We start from the raw sequence: 18,728 nt of genomic DNA, 5'->3' as shown, positions 1-18,728 counted from the left end.
ATGGCCATTTCTAATGTTAGAGATTGTCTTTAAACGAAAATGAAACTCTCAAATATACTTCAAACTTATGTAGAAATTCTGAAGGAATCACATTGTTAAGGAGTGGGAAACACTATTCAAATAGCAAATAATTAATATAATCGATACATATCAGTGTTCCATAAAGTCTACTCTTTCATGTATAATCACAGTTTCCATAATAGTATGGAAAACACGCGTGTTAAAATGTGCAAAGCCTTAAATTATGTTTCACAAACAAAACAGGAGGTGCGATTTTTAAGATCCTTACACTGAGATGCGAACACATCACTGTTCAAACATGGCTGCTCTGCTAGCACCCTCACAAGTTCTAATGCGCTTGCCCGTCTTCTATGTCTCTATAGTGTACGTTCGGAGTATCTGATGCAGCAGTACTCGGTTTTGATCACATGACATGAGTTTTCTGCTGGTAGAGCGAATCTGCTCTCGAAGAAACAATGTTCAACATGAAGCCCCATTGTAGCGTTCCCAAATTCCTGACCAAGATCTGGGCTTTGGTGGAAGATCCCAAGACTAACGATTTCATCTGTTGGAGCCAGGTGCGTGGACAGTCTCAGGAGCGCAAAAACTCAATAGCCAGGTGCAGCCGTAAAAGACAGCCACTTGAACATAACCGCCTCTCAGGAAAAGTGATGTGCACCAAACCAAAACCAGGCATTCTATTTAAACTTTTTTCGCCCAGTCAATTGCCTGCAGTTGGTTTGTTCAATTATACACTGACCTGGTTGAAAATATGCCTTCGCAAATTTAGTTTTTCATACGAAACTTGAGGTCTATTGAGCGTTGATGTTTTCCGCATTTCCCAAAGTATCAACATTGACATTTTCAGTCTGTTTATATCTACTGTTTTGCATATAACAAACAGGAGCATATAATAGGACGTAGGACGTGACTGTGACAAAAAGTCACCGCACTTTTACCAGCCCCGTACCAAGCCTCCCCCACGCTCCAACACAGGGAGAGAGAGAGACAGACACACAAACACTCACTCTCTCCTATATCTGTTTTTTTCGTCCATCCACAACGACCCGTGCTACTTAACTATGTGGTGCTTTAACGCAGCCGTGCTCCGATTCCTTATTCAATACACGAGTGGTCTTAATTTCTTCAGAAAGGCAATTCTCAGGTCCAGGAATGGAGGTGGACCTGCTGTTCTTGAGAATAACGCCAGTAGTTTAATTGTATTGTTCTGTATTGCAGAATTAATATAGCGCTTACTACGCCTATGTGGTGAACTGAAGCACCTACAGGTGTAGCAAGGTACGTCACGTGGGGTTGGGAGGATGTTTTCTGATCCTATGGGGAAAGTGTTTCCATGTTAAGAGTGAGGGATTGTTATTATTTTATTGACACTAAGCATAGCAGTGTGTGGAGGAAGAGGTGTGAGAAACAGAGAAACAGGTTTATGGTTTTCATTGTGCTGGCAGCTTTGACCAACTCTGCAGGACCCTGTATGGTATTTCTTATGCTTATGGTCTGCTTAGCTGGTTACTGTTCTATGTTATTTAATCTGAGATATTATGCGTAGTTGTGGTCCTGACCTGGCATGGATGGAGGGAGAAAGAAGTGGAGGAATCTGCTGGCATGGGCATTTTGACTATTGTTCCATACATTAGTGTCATTGTGAGATGCAATGAAACGGTAGTGTATACATATTTGGGACCTGCAATAGTGGGGTAGATTAAAGTCTTCTGCTTTGTCCAGCAGAGTGTGACAGATTTGTTCAGTTATTCCGTTCCTGTTCATTTGGTGAGGTCTGTCTTTTTTGGCTATACAGTACTGGTGATGGACAATCCTCGTAGCAGTCATATCTTATGTGAATTTAAGAGGTATAACCTTTTGTGTGTTTGGTATGAGTTACAATTGTCTGGTGACCGCTGAGCATTATGGTCTTAGTATTATTAGTGTTAGTTAGTGGACCATAAATGTAATATATGAAATTACGTTACTATTTTATGCCCCAGCAAACCCTAGTTCAGCCCCTCTTAGCTTACCTGCATATCCAAAACTGTTTGGGTTGTTTCCAAACTGTAAGCTGAATGTTGCGCTTGAGGGTGTGAATGTTTATCTAGGCTCTGTTGCCCGGGATTTGTTGGAATGCAGTTATCTTGGCAGCATACTGCAGAATTAGTTTCCGGTGTTGAGAGACACATCAAGATCACGAGCACTTGTTATCAATCTGTTAAAACTAGTGAAATTGAAGGTGTGTGTTGAGGCTGAAAGAAATGTGAACTGACTTGAGCAGTAAGCTTGGACCTCACCCTGCCTATCTCTGGCATTGTTGTAGTGGTCTGAAGCAAAGGTTAGGAGGGGGTGGAGTCAGAGCTATTTACTTGCAGAACAAACATGGTAGATAGCGTGGTAACAGCATGGTGACTGAACATGTGATTCCTATGAAACGTAGCAACAACTTCCAAGAGATCTGGGTCATTTTCTAGGCCATAACAATATTGTTACTATTGTCAATGGAGGTAACACTAACTTAGTCGATAGCTTATCTGATTTGGGCAGTGCAGTGGACGATGCCAGCGAAATTTTTAATAAGTACTAAAGGCACCCTGTTTAATTACATTGGAGGCTCTAAGTTTGGTCTGTGTACTGAAGATACTTCAGCTTTCTTACTTCGTTGTTGAGAGACCTTAGAAGATGGACTTTGGTCTCTTGAAGGCCTCTTCTCAAATTTCTTTAAAACCTTTTTTGGAGGCTCGTTAGTAGGTGTTGATTCATAGCAGAAGTTTCGATGAATGGCCTTCTGGCGCTCTTTTTGAGTTATTTTTAGCCATCTCTGAGGTACCTTCAATCAAGGGTTTCCCTGGCTGCCATCTTCTGAAGCCACTTCAGCAACCTACCCTTTCTGTCCTGCAAAGTCTTTAGCTGAAAAGGTTTGGTAGATCTTGCATTCCTGTGCGTTATGAGAGTGATAGAGGCAGTAGATCTGTTCTTTGCAGGGATCCTCAGAATCTAGCCAAAGCTTCCCACAAGTACCACAAGGGTGAAAATACCTTTCTTTGATGCATCTGACATAATGTTCTTTCAAAGTTCATAGCAAATGATGGCAAAAAATGTTATGAAGTAATCACACTGGTTGAAAAGTTAAAGAGTTGATCGTTTTCAGGTTTTCCTGAAGTAGTTTGAGCAGAGCTCATGGAAACTCCCTCCACACAACAAACAGTAGGAAATCTGAAGTATGGTGGCTTCTGAAGGAAGTGGTGATCAGTGCTACAATCTAATTGGTGGTTGGAGTTTAGTCATTTTCAAATTGAGTTTAGGAAAATAAAGTGAATGTTTTGCAGCCTTTGCAGGGTATGCTTGGTATAGTACTGCTTTTAATTTTTTCCCAGCTCGACGACTGGGAATGATTCCATCATGTGACTGTCTGAAAGATTCAATACTGGAGATTTGTTTACTCGAACAATTGGCACAGATGCTTCCTTTGTGAGCTGGGAGAGCAAAAATATAGTGTCCATTGAAGGCCTGTGTTCAAGGAAGGAAAAGACTAAACAACTTCATTTTTCTGGAGCTCAGAGCAATTAATCTAGCTTTCAAGACTTTTCTATTGTCTATGTCAACGCACAGTATCCTGATTAGAACAGTCACTTCCAATACCAATATATTGCCCTATCTGAAGAAACCAGGAAAAATGAAATTCAGACCCATATTGCTGAAGGCTCCGATGATTTAAACGCAGCTTTTAGCCAGGAGCGTTTTATTCATCAACACCGTTCACATAAAGGAATATTGGGCAAGATCATGCAGAACAGTTGCTAAAGGAAGCAATGTGACATCAGATGAGAGCCTCTTACCCTTTCAAATGGCAAAAGCTCTACTTTTGGTACCAGCAAGAGGATCATAACTTTCCCCTGCCAAGATTTCATTTTACTTTAATTGTTGCGCACCCCCAAATCTAAGTTGCAGTTTACTTCAATTAAAGGATATGTACCAGACCGTTCACAGTGTTTTATTGCAGCATCACTCATGGAAGGCAGCTTACGACTTTCTGCTTGGTAAACGCAGAATCACCTTGAACTAGCAGAGGCCCCGGACTCCAAGATCCACCCATTGGATAAGAGACTTAGGGGCATATTATCAAGGGAAACATCGCCGCTTTTTCGGCACATAGCTCTGAAAAAGCGGCGATTTTTTTTGTTATCCCCCATTCAGAAGGACACGCTAACAAGCGTTAGCTCGTTTCCTTGCGACTTTGCATGTCAGCGATCAATATCGCTAATGACATGCAAAGAAGGCGTTCCTGAGCACAACAACATGGGAATCCTCGCTAACACGACTTCGCGATATTTACAAGCCATGCAGCAGACCCGCAAAGCGATAAAAATAACCGCGCTAACCGCGGTTATCGCAGGAATGTAATGCCTGCTTTTAAATTGATTTAGGCATACTGATAATGGGAGGTGAACTGCCAGGTTAGGTCCACACTCCCCTATCAGCAAGCTTCTCCTTAGCGCTGCGGAATCATCGCTGGATTTCACGCGCTATTCCTGATAATCGGCCTCTATTGCTGGAATTACATCGCCTGTTAGCAAAACGTTGATAATGCGTCGCTAACACGGCGATGTAATCCATCTATAAAGTAAATCGCGCTAAGCGCGATTTGCGTTAATTATCGCATCTCCTTGATAATATGCCCCCCTGTCTGCTTCCATTATTCTGAAACCTATGTCATGCCACTCCCTCAGGTGTCCTGCTGTAAGGATTTTTGGGACCCACTCCGCAGCTATCTCTTGACTCTCTGATGTCCCCTATATATATTGGTAATAACAACTGTACACTTCTTTATTGTTGATGCTGAGGGTCAAATGCTGAGGGTTAAATGCGTTAGTAATTGTGGGAGCCGGCCTCGTGGCGTGGTCCTGTTTCCCCGCGCTAAGCCGCACGAGGTCCCATGCACATCGGGACTCCTCCATCTTGGATTGCACGTCACTCCACGTGACCACCTGTATGACCCTGCTCTACCCGGCCTCGGTCCCAGCGAGGCCCGACATCGAGACGCCACCCCCGGGCTCGGGGGCTACCACGTGAGCCCTTCCCACTCTCGGCGGAGGGCAGTATCGATGGGACCCCCTGCCGTCTCTCCACACCTGGGTGTGATCACCCCACAGCTCTCTGGGGCCTGGCGCCTCTCCTGCTGGGCGTCTGGCCGCTCCCTACCCGGCCTCTCCGCCCCCTCCGGGCGCACGGGTCCGGACATCAAAGGGCTCCCGTCCTATATCTGGGGCGACCCGACAACAGGGCAGTAGTTGTATCCTGGAGTCAAGAGCCCTGCTGATCGGATCGCGGCTGACCCTACGGAAGAAGACTCACCCTGAACCACCACTTGAGCCCTGCTGACGACGTCGCGGCTCCACCGTGCTTAAAGACCACCACAAACCTTTGGGGCCCTGCTGACGCTGTCGCGGCCCGACCTTGTTGAACCTTACCACCTGAGCCCAGCTGGCCTCGTCGCGGCTCGACCGAAGCGGAACTACCATCCGAGCCCTGCAGACGCCGTCGCGGCTCTCCACGTCCGAGTCGCTCTGAGACCAGCATCCAAGGTCTGGCACAGCGCCCTCCCGTACCTGGCTGGTACTAAGACTGTCCCGCTACCCTATCCTCTTAACGAACACTGAGACTCTGATAGGATCCCTCGATCCCTCTGTAAATATTGCCCGTATTACTGCCGATAAAGAATCTAATCTTGCAACTACTATTGAATCCTGTGTGGTGGTGTTACTGAGCCTAGTACGATCATAGGAGAAGGACCTCCCCGAGGGGGCTTCTCAGCGGCGCTCGGCTATAACTTTGTGGTAGGAAGGTGCCCGGAATAGTCTCCCCGACTACCCGGTGGGCCTCCCTCCAACAGTAATGATCTCAATGTTGTAATTCACAGCAAATAAACTTATTTCCTTATGTTAGTATTGAGACAGTATTGATAGAACGATATGTGGAAATTACATTTCTTCCTCATTCTTTGCTGTATAATGTACAATATGCCAATGTATATGTTTGAAAATGAAAATAAAGATAAGAAAACAGATCTATGTAAGACAGTTACAAGGAAATCTGTTCATATTCTAGCGAGGCACTTTTGTCATGAATATGATACCAAGTTGCTTTAAGAAGGAATTCTCACTAGATGTTAGAGGGGATAATTTTGCAAAGACCCAGATTACAGCCTCATAAAGAGATGCGCTTTGTCCCTGATTCCTGTGTACCTCACATTCTGGAGACCCAATGCCCCTCAATCCCCATCTCTAAGGTAATTAGACATGCAGCAGACTTGACCAATGCACTCTTGCTTTCAGCCTTGTGTTCAAACATATGCTTATCTCACGATAAAGAGAGTCAGACACCTTGTCACAAGGCGATTCATCCATTACCAGCTTACTTTTAAAGCCATGCGGTGGCTTGATTCCAGAACTCCCCAAACCCGTGTAACTTATTTTGCAATCCTTTGGGACGCCTGGATATCAGCAAGGTGTCATCTGTCAATAACAGGGTGAAAACTGTATGACCTCCTAACAGAGTCTAATTTTTGATGCCACTGATGTGAAACTCTACTACCTACAGGCCTTGAAAAATCTACTCGCCCACTCGTAATTGCGAGTAAAATTTTATCAGATCGAGCTATTTTGAGCATCTACTAGTCCCATCAAGCCAGTGAACTTTGGCTGGAAAGGAGCAGGTGTTCTTTTGTCTTTTTACTAATTGCTGCCTGGAAAATTGAGTTAATTTTTCTCTCTCTTACTAAAGTTAGAGGTTTTTGTCAAGTGAGCTGTCTGAAGATGTCCGTTATTTTTCTCTAACGCATAACTTAAAAATAAATAGCCTGAAAATAATATTTCAAAATATATCGGGAATTACCAAAGCAGTTTCTTTTATAATTAAGAAGTGTGTTGCAAACAAAGAGTTAAATAGGAGCAAAACAAAACAGAACTCTTTACTTGGTGATGTGCAAATGACTCATATTTTCAGAAACTCTATTTTCAAACATTATTGCTTGAAGACTATATAGTTTTATCAGTAAAACCGCATTTCAGTGAGAACGTTTGTGCCCATTTCAATGTAAAATCTGTTGATTGCAAATGACGGTGTGCTACCACTTCATGCGTTAGTTATTTATGTATTTATCGAAAGTGATAGTTTTTAAATATGATTTGAGAAACATTGCCCTGATGACAATGCTGTAATGAGCTAAAAGGCAAGTCAGGGTCATGTTTGTGTATCCTATATGTGGCTAGATTTATAGTATATATGGAGAAAAAGTTTAGTCTATTAAATCAAACAAAAGAGTTTGCACAGCAGACATACTGAACTCACACATTTGAAGGTGCTCTCATATCTGATAATGAAGAAAATGGCGGCTCAATGAATTAAAATATTTGCCCACGATCACATCATTTGAAACCTGTTTATGGGTCAAGAGCATTACAAAATAGGTCGAGTAGATTGTTTAAGTCACTAGACCTGCAGGTCTAGTAACATTTTAATGATTTTTCGAGGCCTGACCTACTTAATCATTGATGAGAAACTCTACTACCTATTTAATGTATAGGGTAAACAGCAGTAGTGCTGGTGAGCACCTCTGCCAAAACACCTTTGTTGATTGGGAAGGATTTTCACCCCGCCCCATTTGGCTCCACCTGGCCATGGCATGGTTCCCATCATGTAGTGCTACTAAAGTCTTCAAAAGATTTATGGGCAGACCGAACAGCAACAAAAACCCCATAGAGGCTCTTCTTTCTTAAGATGACATATGTTTCCAGCAGCATGTATAATATGAAGACTTAGAAATATGATATTATTTTGTATCCAGACTTTTGGCCTAAAATGAATATATTTTGTTTGTTGTCATTCAAGCTGATAGAGCAGTCGTGTTCAGAGTCGTCCTTATGGCTTTTCTTGTGTATTGGGACTAATTTTGCGCTAACCGAGGAAAGCGGAATATGGACACCTTTTAAAAAAAATTCTATTGCTTTTGAGCAGGATAGAGTGTACTCATGAAATGAGATCTGTGTTTATACAGACCAGCCGGGATTTTGTCTGGTCTAGAGCCTTTTCAGTTTTTCCTCGTTTGATCTCTGCTCCTGCCTCTACAAGAGGATCCGGATCACAGGTCGAAGCTGTTATCATATTGATGTTACTGAGGGATATGTCTGTTGCTACAGTACTGCTATCCCAGTAAAGGGAGGGAAAATAGGCATAGCATCACTCATTGGTTTATGTGGGCTCAGGGCTGGAGCTCTGCTGCTCTAGAAATAATTATTTACCCAGTTGACCCATAAAGAGATTTTGTTACTTTCTTCAAATTTTCAAAATATTGTAACAGTTGTGGCACTGAAGCTGCACAATAATATTATCCCCATCCTTCTTATGCATAACTGTTAAGTGTCCGAAACGTAAGAAAAGCGCCCTTTTTCTTATCCATAGAATCAGTCATCAAGTGGGTATGACCATCAACTACTACTACTATTAGCACAAGGCTCTAGATGCAGAGTATTATATGAACTCTGATTGCAGGATAGAAAATGTTGTACATGATCTTACCTGTCAAGCTAGGGCAGTTAATGCTAAATTCCACCGCTGGCCATTTCTTTTGAGACTTGCTCCTTTTTGAATGGGTGGCCATTGAATTGACCAGCATGAGTTCCCTTTTGATGCTATGAGCCATCTCTCCTACATCCTGGCTGGACGATGCGTCTGAATCCACATCAAAATCTACGCTGTGTGACAGCACCCCCAGAGTGACGGTCCTAGATGTGAAATCAACCTTTTGAGTCCAATAAATCAAGTAATGATTTCATTGGCGTGGGGTGTGACGGGAGGCAGTATGCATAACGAGTGGACCACCGGTGTATTTATACCTTGCTTCAACACCTGAGGTGTTTTGCAGGAAAGGAGTAACTAATTCAATTGAATTCAGGATTCTGGTGGAGAATGCCAGATGTGTGCTGCACTCTGTTAAGAAGGATGTTAAATTCAGCTAATAAGACATCAGCACAAAAAGCGCTGGCAACCTCCATTCTTCCTCTCCAGCAGCCTCTCCTTGATGTTCACTGAGGCACTTTCTGTGTTGCGATGGCATGTAAAACCCAACTGCACTCTCCATGAAGACTGTTCTCTTCCACAAGTTCTGTGGTTACCACCTTTCAAGAATGTTTTGTGAGAAGCTGACCTCTCCCTATTGGTTTAAAGCTAGTGTGAATGGCAGAGATCAGAGAGGGTATTTTTAAGATGGTATATCTTTCTACCCTCCTTCAAGAATAATTTGTTAGCAGATAACCTTGAAAACAATCTGCCTTTACATTTTCCCTTCTTTACAAACAGCATTCCTGTAGTTTTCCCGAAAATCTGTCATTTCTTGCAACTGGCTAGCCACAATGGACGAAAATGCAAACAACAGCCTGAGGTCTGACCTCAATAAAATGAAGGCACCCCACAGAATACAAAATGGTTTATGGCCCACAAACTATAGACAGTTGTACCTATGGATGACCTACTTTCTAGTCACATAAAATGGTTACAAGGTGTGATTTACATATTGTATCAAAGATTTTCTTTGCTATTATGTAATTTTATGTACTCCTTATGGTGCCTAACCAAAATAGAAAGTTATTTCCAAAGCCCTGCTGGAAGAGTAGAGGAAACCACGGTTCCGAGTGGCATAGGTAGGGATGTAGATCGTGAAACAGGGAGCACCTGGGCAGGTTGGATAAGCCTGAGAGTTTCTGAAGCCAAATTATTTTTCTACAAAGCACAAGATAGCTTTGTTTTTTCGTGGCAGAGGGCTGCCTTCTTCAGGAAGATAAATTGATGTAATAAGTTTGTATTACTTATTTAATACTCAAATGTCCGTTTTGCAAGCTATATGGATTTGGATCTGCCACTTATTTTGGCTGTGGTGTTTTCTTGTGTAGGATGGAAACAGCTTCATTGTGCTGAACGAAGAGAATTTTGCGAAGAACATCCTTCCCAAGCACTTCAAGCATAACAACATGGCCAGCTTTGTTAGACAGCTAAACTGGTGTAAGTACTTAAGCTACCTCGACCGCAGTCAATTTTTGAACATTCTATTTGTTAATTCTATGCGTCTAAAGAATTGTAAGCCATTGTCAGTGAATTCACTTCATAGTCAATTAATATTTCGTAAAAATGAAAAATTATTTATTTGAAAAACAAAAAGGTTTATACTTGTATAGCCTCCAGAACGTGCTTCAGCCTGACCTGTAAAAGAGGTGGAAATGTAATGGTTCCATTTGCAGAAATATCTGGTACAGGAACAGTTGGTGTAAATGGATCAATGAATAGTAAGTCTCCTCAATTATTGACCCTTGTGTCTGTTCTCATCATGTGAACTGGATGGTCTATTCTTGTGATTATTTTTGTAACCATTAACCAATACCATTCTAGATTGTTTTGCAGTGTACCACCCCCATGCCATATCTTCCTGGTTTATGTTCACATTTATATCCACCAGTTTTTAAACATCTGACCTCCATGCTAGGTTTTTGTTGTGACACCCAGGCTATCAAATGCATTCAAGTTTTTAAAACAGGACCAGGTTTAGTATAGCAGTGCATACGAGGTGAAGCCAAAATGATGTCAAAGTCTTCACCTGTGCGGACCAATGTTTCTTAACCTTTGAGTGAGTGTGTGAGCAGTTGTATGGGTCTGTGAATGGGTGTATGAGTGGCTATATGAATCTGTGAGCAGATGTGTGGGTGGCTGTATGGGTCTGTAAGTAGGTGTGTGAGTGCCCCCAAGGACCCTCATCATCCAAAGGAACTTCATCCCCCAACCTGTAGTGCACCAGCAGACGTGTTTGTTGAGTGGTGGAGAAAGGAGTTGGGACCTCCGACCTGCTCTCAGCGATCCTACTGTGTGGGTCTTACTGGTGATAGCAGGAGGGGTTCTTGGCCCCCAACGATCCTCAGCATCCAAGTGGACTTCTTCCTCCAACCAGTAGTGCACCAGGAGGCGTGTTTGGAGAGTGCTGGGCAAAAGGAATAGGGCCTCTGACGACCTCTCAGCAATCCCGCTGTGTGGGACATACTGGTGGTAACAGGAGGGGTTGTTGTTCCCCCAGGCCTCTCAGCATCCAAGGGGACTTTTTCCCCCAACCAGTAGTGTGCCAGGTGGCGTGTTTGCAGAGTGCTGGACAAAGGGAGTGAGGCCTCCGACGACCTCTCAGCAATCCTGCTGTGTGGGACATACTGGTGGTAACAGGAGAAGTTCTTGGCCCCCAAGGACCTTCAACATCCAACGGGACTTCATCCCCCAACCAGGAGTGCGCCAGGAGGTATGTTTGCAGAGTAGTGGAGAAAGGTGGGAGGGCTCTGATGAGCTCTTAGCAGTCCATCTGTATGGGACTTACTGGAGGTAACAGGAGGGTTTCTTGGCCCCCAAGGACCCTCCGCATCTAAGAGGACTTCACCCCCTAGCCAGTAGTGTTCCAGGTGGCACATTGGCAGAGTGGTGCAGAAAGGGGGTGGACCTTCGAACCCTAAGCAGTCCCGCTGTGTGGGACTTACTGGAGGTAACAGGAGGGGTTCTTGGCCCCAAGGACCCTCAGTGTGCGAAAGTGCCACATTTGACATGGTTAGCCCCCACTTGGTGGCTGGAAAATGAAGTGGTTTTGATCGTAGTGCACAGGGCACCTGCCAACTAGGTTCCCTGAGCCAGTGCTTCTTCCCTAAAAGCGAATTCCACAATTGGCCCTTCAGGCCCCCTGTAAGTCCCTAGTAAATGGTACCTGGGTAACAAGGACATTTTTGACTGAAGAGGGTCCCTAAGGACCCCTCACCAGTGCATGCAGACTGCCACTGCAGCATGCATGGCCTGGTACAGATAAAATGACAAAGTAGACATGGCACACTGCCTGTGTGCCATGTCAACTAGCACTGCCTAAGATATAGCTATGTTATCCCTCTAGCAGGCCTTACCAGCCCTAAGGCAGAGTGCGCTATATCACAGGTGTGGGCATATCTGCATGAGCAAATATGACCCTACGATATTGGGGTCTATTCCTTAACGTTGTAAGTGCCAGGAAAGCCATAGAGAGTACATGGGCTGGAAACTCAACAACGCGAGTTGCACAGCACCATGATGGCTTCACTGAACACAGTGTATCTGGTACTAAACTACTACTCTCCATAAACCCACACTGATGCCAAAATGGGATTTATTGTAATAAGTACCCAGAGGGCATCACAGAGGTGCCCCCTGAAAACCTACTAACCCTGGTGTGGTCACAGACTGAATGTAGGCAGCCTTCCACCACCCCAAGACATGTTTATGGACCCCTGGGTCGAGAGCCTCTGCTTTCTGGGACCAGAAACAATGCACATCCTGGGCAGAGGTGTCACACCTCCTCCCCCAGGATGGGCACAGTGCTTGAGAGGGAAGTTAACCAGTAGGGCTCCAGGAGGCTAGTTTGCAGAGTGGCAGAGAAAGGAAGCGGGGCCTCCTAAGAGTTCTCAGCAATCCTGCTGTAAGGGATGATAACAGAATAGGCCTCCCTCCCACATGTTTTTTTATTAGCTGGCCCCAGGGAGGTGGTGGTCCCCGAGGCATGGGGGTCGCATGGCCCTCGCTCATTTTTACTGTAAAGCCCAGAAGTAGTGATGGTCCATGGTGCTCTAAAGAACCCATGGAGGGGGATCCGTGTGGCCCCTCCAATATGTAAATGAAGCCTCGGGATGGGTGGTTCCCGGGGCTAGAAGAGCCTCTGGAGGGGGTCACCGTGCACCCCCTCCTTTTTTACCAAATGCCCTTGATACCTGGCCCACCCAGGGGCTAATTTCAAAACAAGCACAGATACCCACACTTATTTTTTTCTCTGAAACCACTGCGATTTTCAGATAATTTAAAAAAAATGCTTTTTGGCCCTGTCGGGGTCCCAGGATCAGATTCAGTGGGTCAGGGTTTTCCCACCTTGCCTCCTTTTTGAGTTTTTTCCGATCGTTTTTTCTGGGACTCTGCTGAAGCTGAGTCCCAAGATGGCTGCCACCACTTCCTATTTCAAGTGTTGGCAGCCGATCAGATCTCAGCTCGAGAGTGGGAGGATTTGTGAAGCCTTTGTGTCCCTATATATATAAAATAGTTTTTCTCTTAATATCTGAAAAAACACTGACACATTCACACCAATTCACAAAAAGGTCGCTTTCTGGACAAACAACTACCTTTCTGCCAAATTTGGTGTAATTCTGTTCAGCAGTTCGGGCTGTAGTCATGTCTAAAATTCCTTTGGAAAATTGCATGGGGAGAACGCATTTTTGGACCCCCCTCTTCTTTTTCTCGGCCCCCACTTGACAAATCAGCCTGAAACTTTCAAAACATGAGCTGAACCGACTGCCCTAGTTTTGAAAATGTGTGTGTGTGTGTGTGTGTGTGTGTGTGTGTGTGTGCGTGTATATATATGTGCGTATATATATATGTGCGTATATATATATATGTGAGTATATATATATATGTGTATATATATTACATAAAAAATTCTGGTCTAGTTATTCATCAGGATGTCAAATATGCAGTTAGACAGTTCAAGATTTACACCCGATTTATTACTTTAACCTTAGTTTAATTTCTTTCTATATCACATACATGCCAGTAAACGAATCATCGAAACATAACAGAAAATACGCAAAACACAATACAGATGTAACATAAACATAAAACGAACACAAACATTGTACAGATTAAAAAATATACAATGCAGTAGGTTTAACCAATTTATTTATATTTCTGTGATTGGCATAATCTGCTAAGTCATTAGGCTTTGTAGTGTAGTCACATTTGACACTAACATTACATATTTGGTCTTTTTCTAAATCCTATTTCTTCCTGATATCCCTGTTACAAGGCAGATGTTCAGGCCTTGCTGCCCTTCACTTTTGAATGGTGGCATCGCCATTCTTTTTTGTTGCCACCTGCTTTTGACTGGTCCCTCTGGGCTGCATATTGCTGTCAGCTGCTTGACACCAAAAGATTTGACCACATGACCCCTATCCAGGTTAACGTACGCTGGTTGGCTTTGCAAGGGTTGCTTCATCACTTACATGACATTTGATCTTGGGCAGCTCTGTATGTGGCTGATAGCAGTGCATACAGAGAGTGCCAAAGAGTCACCCAGACTGCGGGCATTCAAAGATTGCCTTTTCCCATATTGAAGCACTCTAGCTGGCAGTTTCTATAACAGTTTCAGCACCAAGAACATGCAATTCATTAGCATTTGAAACTTGTCTGCTGCATCGTAATAGCTGTCCATATTCTTTGAAATCCTATTTCTTTCTCTCTACTTTCTTCACTTAGGTTGTGATTGGTTGGTTTTCTTTGTCATAGTCATTTGAAAAAGTGTATTGTAATTCTCTTCATAATTTAATGTATACCTGCAAATTATTGAGGTTAGGCAGTATTTTATCAGGTGTGTTAACTATAAAGAAAATGTGTTGAGGCTTCAGTGTCTTACAAAATACAAGGCAATAATGATGCGGATTGAAAAGAGTTGCCATTTGCAAGTGTTTCTAACCTGACTCCTACCAAAAATAAAACTCCTTAAAAAGGCATAGAGGGGGCGTGGTCTAACTGGCGATGCAGTAGGACACACGCTGGAGGAGCGCCGGCAGGCCGCCGCGCACTAACGCTATCACTGCGGAGCTGGGGGCTCCCTGACGCCAAACTCGGGGGTGTCCTAGGTGCGGGGGATCTGTGGCACCCCTCGACGACTGGATCGGAGGCTTCCAGACTTGTAACGCGGGCGGACCCCATATCCCGAGAAGATGCCTGACGCTGCCCACCGCCTCCAGAGGTGAGTCTTTGCGGGAGTGACCGTCCTGACAGTGGAGGGTGCAGACGGCGGCCCTGGGATGCAGGCGCGGCCGGACCGGCGGTGGGCCTGTAGCCGGGCCGGATCCGCCATTTCCCGCGTCACAGCGGTGGGGCGCCTTGGACCCCGGGGCCCTGCTGGGTGGTTCTCCCGGTCCGGGGGGGCCCTCCCCTTGCCTCGATAGTCGGTGGTGGCCGCAGAGTACTGGTAGGAGGCCGCGGCTTGATTTCCTGCCGCCATTTCACCTCCCCCCTCCTTGTGGACATCGTGACAGCGCCTTCAAGAGTGTAAAAGTCCTGGGCTGCATCAGCTTGCGGTTGTACGGCTCCTGCGTGGAGGAGCACACACTTCCATCTGCCTTGTGCCTGTGAGAGTCCTTGCAGTGGCTTGCGTGGAGCGGCGGCGGCGCGGGGGTTTCTAGGGCCTCCAGGAGTTCGCTGCAGCGGCGGTCGCCATATTGCCTGGAACTGTGAGTACTAGAACTGCTGGGGTGCGCATCTCTGACCCCTCGCTGTGGGCCCTGTGGGGGCATTGGGGGCGGGTGATCACCCTGGTCGGCACAGAAATTCTACCATCAGGGAGGCCCAGCTATCATCATGCCCCTCACAGGTGCGGGGCGGGAGATGCCCTTGGGGCTGCCACTGGCCACCATTTGTAAGGTTGTTGACCGGGACTGCGTCGCGGGATAGTTTGGGGCCCTGCCTGCTTGCCACGCTTGAGCCGCATTGCCCCCCGGAGGTAGCGGGGGCGGCGGGAGGTATCATGGGTCATCAGGCTGCCCAGCGACAACGCCTGTAGCCCGCCAGTTTGTGTAGCGGTGGGGCCCGGACGGCGGCGGTTGGTGAAGGGGACTGGCCGTTGCCGACACTCGCTGACCTACAGGTAGCTGAGAGGCCTGGCGGTGAGTGACGATCCCAGGCGCAGGGAGGCAGCAGAAGCGGACGGGGGGCGGCTTTTGAATGTGGAGACCCCGGCGAGACCTTGCTTCCGGTGCCCCGCCTTTGCGCTGTGAGGACGTCCAGTGCCGGGGGTTGCCTGGGGCCCGGGCCGCCTACGTGCGAGACTCTGGTGGAACAACGATCGGGGATTCCTCATACTGGGGGGGGGGGGGGTCCTGGAGACTTCCTTAGGTGCTGCCTGTTCCCCGCTGAGTTGCCTTCGCAAGCCCCTTGACACCCGTTTGACCTGCTTGCCTGGCCTGCTCCTCCTGCTGGCTGGTGCCTGTCCTTACCATTGGGGGGACGCTTCCTTACCGGTAGGGGGGGGCGGTCTGCTCCTTTGACTGTGCATTGTCGTCGGCTGGTGTTGTCCACTTTGCTGGACTGCTTCTCCCCATCAATTCACGAACTTCCCTGCTTGGAGGCTTACTGCTGTCATCTTGCCTGATGCTGGTGGTGTCGGGCTGTGGCGCCTTGGGCGTCACTCGCCTGAGCCTGGTCTGATAATTCTCGCTCTGATGGGTTGAGAGCTGGGGCTCGGGCCTGACTGCATGTTTCCATAGGGCGCTCATGTGCTTTAAAGGGCTGCGGGGGGGCCGACAGGGGCTGCTGGCATCTTGAGTGACTCAATACTGCGGAGCTGTGGTGGTGACCTGACTTCTGAAATCCCCTACTCTGCACTACTTGGGTCTGCTGGGCCCGCGGTGAGACTGAGCACCTCTGACGGAGTCTGCGGTGGAGAGGGGGACCTTTCACGAGGCCAGTGCTTTGCAGTAGCGGCGGGGGGACCTCCGTTATCTGTTAGGTCTTCACATCGGCTGTCCCACTGTGTCTCCAGTATGACGCGCACTAATAGAGTCAAGGATGCCCCGGGGCTAGCCCCAAAGGACAACTCGGTGGCGGCTATGTGGGGCTATATGGGCTCGTCTGCATCCGCGGAGGGACAGGCGCCGGCTGGGGGGGACTCGCTCCCGGTGACACAAGCCTTTATGTCCTCCTTCATGTCTGAACTGAAAACTGGCTCCCTGCGCACCGAAGTGCACTCTTGTGTCAGAGAGCTCCGGAGAGAGGTTGCGGATCTTGGGAGACGGGTAGATGGATTGGAGAAGACACTGGATGCCCGGACGGAAGACCAGGAGCAGCTTTGGCAGCGCCTGGCTGTCCTGGAAGACCAACACATAGAATTGCAGCTGAAGCAAGAGGATTTGGACAATCAAAGTCGCCAGAATAACCTCCACATCCGGGGGGTCCCTCTTGGTGCGGAAGGGAAAGACATCATGACGTATGTGGCGCAGCTGCTGCATGAAGTGTGGGACTGTGACGATGCCTCTCCCCGGCCCTGAATCGGGCTCACTGGATCTCTGGGCCTGCGGGCAGATCGGGCCTTCTTCCTGATGTATTAACCAGGGTCCATTTTTTTACAGAAAAGGAAGCTATTCTACGGGCGGCACGGGCCGAGCAAGATCTCACGTATGAGGGACATAGGATTCAGATTTTCCAGGATCTGGCCCCCACTACCCTTAGGCACCGCCGTACCTTCAAACCAGTGACTGATAAGTTGCAAAGCCTGAATATCTCCTATCAGTGGGGTCATCCTTTTGCGCTTATATTTACCTGGGAGTCTTGGCGAAGGGTGATCCGGTCCTACAGGGATGCAGCGCAGTTGCTTCGACTCCCCGCCTCACGACCCGACAGCCCCGCTCTTCCTCCATCCTCTGCAAGGGTTTCTGCTGAGCCAGCCTGGTCAACCGTGCGCCGGCGTAGGCGCACCCCTCCTCTCAATGAACAGGACTCCCTGCAGGCTAAACAGGACATTATAGAACACATTAAGTCCTTAGAAGGCGACAAATCTGACTCTGGCCCAGAAACTCCACCTCCGTGATCAACGATCTGGGTGTTTGTGGTGACTCCTGGAGCTCATCTCTACGACCACTGCTCCTTATGGTCTAGTGCTTCCTAGGTGAGCTTGGTCTATGGGGGGGGGTCTTGCAGTCCCCCAGCTCTTAATCCTCCTTTCTCTTTTATGTGCGGGGTGGCTAATGCCGGAGCCCTCTCTTTAGTTTACTTCGAGACCGGTGGACAGCGTACCCCCCTCTGTTCCTGGAAGAGTGACGTCTCTAGGCTTGTCCAAACCCTCGGGTGTAGGCTGGCCGGCGATTGGAACAGGGAAATGTGGCCCGGTTGGCCGACGTTGGGTTCATCACCTCTCACTTTCTGTCCTCCTACTTACCTGTATCTCTCCTTCTTCTTTTCTGCAGGTGCTAGGTATGGCAGGTGGTTGCTTCAGCTATCACGGCGCGCGCTTGGGGCTAGAGTCGGCACGCTCCTGCGTGTCCTCCCTACCCCCTGGAAGCGCATCCTTCGGTGGCATGATGGACTAACTTGGAACTTGACTTCCCTATGGCTGTTTCTGGCCCATTAAAGATACTAACCCTTAATGTTAAGGGTTTGAATTCCCCCAACAAGTGGCAACAGGTGTGGCGCTACCTGCGACAACGTAGCCCGGACATTCTTTTTCTGCAAGAAACTCACCTGCTGCATATAGACACCCCTCGCATGGCACACCCAAGCTATCCCCTCCAGTTCTGGGCTGTTCTCTGTAGGCCTGGAATCAGGCAGGGGCGCGCTAAAGCTTATCGCAGACGGGATGGACGCTTCATAAGGGCGGAGGTGCGGGTGGGGGGACGCCTACTTACACTGTGCAATGTTTATGCACCGAACCAGATGCAAGACTCCTATCTCCGAGCACGAATTCGGGAACATGTACCACATGGCGAGCCCTCCTTAATTTTGGGGGGAGATTTTAACCTTGTGTGGGACCCTGCGATGGACCGTAGCGAGGCTTCCTCCAATGGGGCGGGAACCATGTCCTCTGCACTACGGAAACAGATAACGGATCTTGGTTTGCTGGATGTTTGGCGATATCATTCACC

General features: G+C 47.2%; 1 protein-coding gene across 4 annotated transcripts in view; it reads left to right on the top strand.

Annotated features, from left to right (window-relative positions):
• The first annotated feature begins 399 nt into the window (after positions 1–399).
• Positions 400–18,728, top strand: part of LOC146817800 (heat shock factor protein 2-like) — a 204,184-nt gene continuing 185,855 nt past the window's right edge. For 2 of the 4 annotated variants that reach the window (XM_085611272.1, XM_085611271.1), the window contains exons 1-2: positions 421–578; positions 9,951–10,059. In XM_085611272.1, coding sequence (XP_085467398.1) covers positions 477–578; positions 9,951–10,059 — 211 coding nt within the window. In that variant the 5' untranslated portion in view covers positions 421–476. Of the gene's footprint in view, positions 579–9,950; positions 10,060–18,728 lie in introns of all 4 variants that reach the window. The other 2 variants (XM_085611270.1, XM_085611274.1) reach the window with 2 other exon arrangements.

This window comes from Triturus cristatus, chromosome 6, assembly GCF_964204655.1.
Source record: "Triturus cristatus chromosome 6, aTriCri1.1, whole genome shotgun sequence".
Lineage (NCBI taxonomy): Eukaryota > Metazoa > Chordata > Amphibia > Caudata > Salamandridae > Triturus > Triturus cristatus.
The sequence above is the reverse complement of the archived record's forward strand: the minus strand, read 5'-3'. Positions and strand labels throughout refer to the sequence as shown.